Consider the following 4,432-nt stretch of genomic DNA (forward strand, 5'->3'; position numbering starts at 1 on the left):
TTTAATTTTTGCTGCATTCTGGTTTGGTGTCGAGTTGATGTTTGATATGTTTTAGATGAGATTTTTGGTTGGTTTTTCTACTGTTATGATTGTGTAGAGAACTGGTTTATGTGCCATCATAACCTACTATGAGAGTTGCTCTGCATTGCATAGCTTTGTTGTTTTGCAGGTGCTGTTTCAGATTCAATCAAGATCAACACAAGCAACCAGGGATTTGTCTTCATCAAATAGGGGGAGATTGTTGATCAAGAGTGATCTTTGAAGAATCCAAATCCAAGGTTTTTGATGAAAGGCTGGTGTTGCTGTTGTGTTTGGGTGGGATATGGGTAGAATAGAATGTGATCCACTCCTTTGTTGAATCTTAAATTGATGTATTTAAAACCTTTTTGAAATCAAGTGTTTTTCCGACTAAGTGAAAAACAACCTTTATTTTGTCGAATCAAGAGGTTGTTTTGCTCTTAAGAGTTTTGAAAAGGTTCAAAACTGTTTTGGATTCAAAGAAAGAATTTTGTTAAACCTTAAAAAGTTTTCAAAAACTCCTCTTAAACAATTCACCCCCTCTCGTTTAAGGCCATATATTCTAACAGAGTGTTCTTGGGTTATCAAGATCACCTCTTTGTGGCTTTGAGTGTGTGTAATTTATGATTGATTGCTAGTGGAAAACCCAGTGGTTGTTTTGGGGACTGGATGTAGCTCAGAGGTTGAGTGAACCAGTATAAATTGATGGTGTAATCTTTCTCTCTCTCTCCCACTCATTATAAACTGTTGATTTGATTTTGTTGTTTCTGCTACCATAAACAACCGGTTAAAACGAAGTTTCAACTGATTGATTTTCTGGAAACAGTTTCAATTACTTTGTTTGTGTGGCTTCCTTGATTACTCTTTCTATGATTGTTGATAAAACTTCATTCTTATCCAATCTTTGCAAAAAATCTTTTTGTCTAAAAATTCACCCCCCCCCCCTTTGTTTAGGTCATTAATTCTAACAATTGGCATGAAGAGGTAGGTTCTTGAAAGTTATTCAAGTTCTGTTTTGTTTAAAAAATATGCTTTAATGGTTGATAAACTACCTTTTGCGGAAGGTGCTTCTATAAACAAACCACCACTGTTTTGTGGTGTGAATTACCACTTTTGGAAAGTTAGGATGAAGATTTGTATGCACTCCACAGATAAAGTAATTTGGGAAGTAATTGAAAATGGTCCTTTTATTCCTCAAGTTAAAAAAGATGATGTATTTGTTGATAAGCCTTCATCTGAATTGACTGATGCTGATAGCAAGAAAGCAAAGTTCGATTGGATTGCTAAAATTATTATAACATCTGCTTTAAGTTTTGATGAGTTTTTCAGGGTATCACAATGCAGTTCAGCAAAAGAAATGTGGGACATCCTAGAGGTCACACATGAGGGAACTAATGATGTAAAGAGGGCAAGAAAGCATGCTCTCATTCAAGAATATGAATTATTCAAAATGCAGAAAGGGGAGACAATCTCTAATGTGCGGAAACGGTTTTCCCACATTGTGAACCACTTCATGAGTCTTAGAAAAAGCTTTGACAAAGAGGAGCTGAACATAAAGATCTTGAAGTCTCTTGATATGTCTTGATAGCCAAAGGTCATTGCCATCTCTGAATCAAAGGATCTAACATCCATGACAACAACTTCATTGTTTGGTAAGCTAAGGGAGCATGAGCTTCAGATGAATTGGTTGGTTGTCCAAGAAAGTGAGGATAAACACAACAAAGGAATTTCTCTGAAAGCTGTTAAACAGAAAAGGCAACAAGACTCCAGTGACAGTGATGAAGACACAATGAGCCCGCTATCAAGAAAGTTCAGCAAATTCTTAAAAAAGAAAAATAGTAAAGGCCAATCTTCAAAAAGGTACAGTTCTAAGAAACTGAATGACTTTAATTCTAACAAATATACTTTTTATGCTTGTGGTGAAAAGGGACACATCAAGTCTGAGTGCCCTAACAATGAGAGTAAGGAGAAGGTTGATTTCAAAGGAGAAAGGAGAGGAAAAACCAAGAAAGCATACATAGCTTAGGATGACAATGAGATATCCTCCTCCAGCTCCTCAGAAGATGAAGAAGAAAATTTATACTTAAAGGTATCAACATCAAGCAGTGTAAGCTCATCTTCATCAGTCAAAGGTAATAACTACTACCAACTACTTGAAGCATTCAATTAAACACATGAAGAAGCTAATAGATTGGGTCTTTCAAACAACCGGTTGAAAGGATTGAACAACTGGCTTGAAAAAAGAGTTAAAACACTGAAAGAAGAGTTGGAAAAATCTAAACTTGATTTTGAAAATTTGGATTTGATTTACAAAAATACTGCTTGCATGTGTGACTCTAATTTTTGTGAAAACTTTGAATCTCTTGAAAAGAAGGTTCACCACCTTGTGAAAACTGTGGATAGGCTTACAATTGGAAAATCAAACTTTGAGAATGTTCTTGCATCTCAAAATTGTGTCTTTGGAAAAGCAGGCTTAGGATTTTATCCACAGAGCAAAAAGAATGGGATTTCAAAACCTTTTTCAACAGTGCCAAAAAATCAACCGATTAAAGAACAAAACAATCGGTTGTTACATGGTTTTACTGTATGAAGAGAGGTCATTCTATTAGATTCTGTATAATTCATAAATTTCTTGTCCCTAAAGGTATCTTTAAATGGATTCCAAGAAATATTGATGGTTCTAAAGATAAGTCTAACATGAAAGGACCCAAATTGTTTAAGGGATCAAATCTTGTGATTTGATAAGTTTTCTTTTACAGAACCTTGTTTCCACATGAAGGATCTGTATAATCAAGATCTCATGGTTGCAAATAAGCAAGGTAATGCCTTAGTTTTGAAATTTTGTATTGCTTCAAATGTGTTCTATAACTTGAAGAATAACTTTTTGTTCTTCTTATACTTGAACATTCAATTTTAAATCCAAATTTGTATTTTTTTTTACTCTTTTGTAGTTCTGGATTATTTTGTTTTGTATTCCTTCTGTTTCAAAACAAAAATTATGTGCTTTAATCTAAATCCTTGTATGTTCTAATCTGTTAAAAGAATTTTTGTTTCAGAAATTCAATCGATTATTTCTACGAAACAACCGATTGTTTCAACCCTGTCAGCACTGGTCAAATCTGTTTTAAATCTCTGTGCTTTGATTTGCTTTTCTGTTCAAACCCAGTGACGTTTGTGGTAAAAAACGCATTAATTACAACTTCAAATACGAATTCTCTCTACAATAACTGCTCTTCATGGAATATATTCTTCTAAACATTGGAAATTAAAACTTCTCTTAAGTTTGGTCAAATTAGCATGTGTTTTTTGTGCTTTCTGTTAGGATTGACAAACAAATTTATTATTCTGATTTGATTCCTTTTTCAGTTTTGAATTTAACCCACTAAAAGCCAAGACTTTGACTGACTATTCTGATTAAAAATGTAAGGTTATTTGTTTCAATTATTCACAAGAAACAACCTGTTTGTTTTCCTTCTCTCTGCACCAAATCTGTTCTACATTTTGCCCTCATTCTCTCTAACTAAACCATGGCATCAACACCTCCCTCATCTAAGAGGATGAAGACAAGGGCAGTAAGGAGTGGTGGAAAGTTGGTTTTCAGGAGAATCTAAATTAATAGAGAAGTTCCTACATGAAACAAGTTGGAAAATTGTGAACACTCCAAAGCTTGTTTCCTTCACCTGGATGAAACAACAGAACCTTATTGTGGTGAAGAGTCTTTTGAAGGAGCAAAGGCTGAAGAGATTCCTTGAGATGTCTGGAAATATCTATCCAGATTTGGTGAAGGTATTTTACACAAACCTGCAATTCAATGGTGACATTCTCATTTCTCATGTGAAAGGGGTAGACATTGAAATCACCAATGAAGTATGGACTACTATAACTAGGCTAAAATTTTGTGGATTAAGAATCAACAAAGGCAATCTTGGAGTGATAGAAGAGTTCAACAAAATGCAATTCTACAAGAATTGTCTCAAAAATCCCCTCTCAAAGGTAAGAAACTTCTGTTGGAGGGTTGAAGCTTGATGAAAGGCTCATTGCCTTCATAGTTTCCTGGATTGTCACACCAAGGGGGAGCAATCATTCTACTCTCTCAGAAGAGGATTTGCTTTTAATCTATTGCATCATGAAAAAGGTTAAGCTTAACTGGATCCACATCTTCAAAGACCATATGCAAAAGGCTATAAGGTTAAGTGATTTCCACTATCCCTATGCCATTTTGATTTCTAAAATTCTACATTATTTTGAAGTAGATGTAGAAGAAGAACTGGCTGAGATTGTAAAGCCTTCAAGTGAAATCAATAGTGGTTCCCTAAGAAAAATGGGGTTCACCAAGATTAATGGAAGGTGGGTAAGCAAGGATGGAGATCAAGCTGGCCCAAGTGGAACTCATACTGAAGAAAAGACTGAAGTT

General features: G+C 34.8%; 1 protein-coding gene across 1 annotated transcript; it reads left to right on the forward strand.

The window, feature by feature from the left end:
- The first annotated feature begins 1,054 nt into the window (after positions 1-1,054).
- LOC137824700 (uncharacterized) lies at positions 1,055-1,603 on the forward strand. Its single transcript, XM_068630371.1, has one exon. It carries the CDS (start codon positions 1,055-1,057, stop codon positions 1,601-1,603), a length of 549 nt encoding a protein of 182 aa, XP_068486472.1.
- Positions 1,604-4,432: the final 2,829 nt, after the last annotated feature.

The sequence above is a fragment of the Phaseolus vulgaris genome, chromosome 8 (genome assembly GCF_000499845.2).
Source record: "Phaseolus vulgaris cultivar G19833 chromosome 8, P. vulgaris v2.0, whole genome shotgun sequence".
Classification (NCBI taxonomy): domain Eukaryota; kingdom Viridiplantae; phylum Streptophyta; class Magnoliopsida; order Fabales; family Fabaceae; genus Phaseolus; species Phaseolus vulgaris.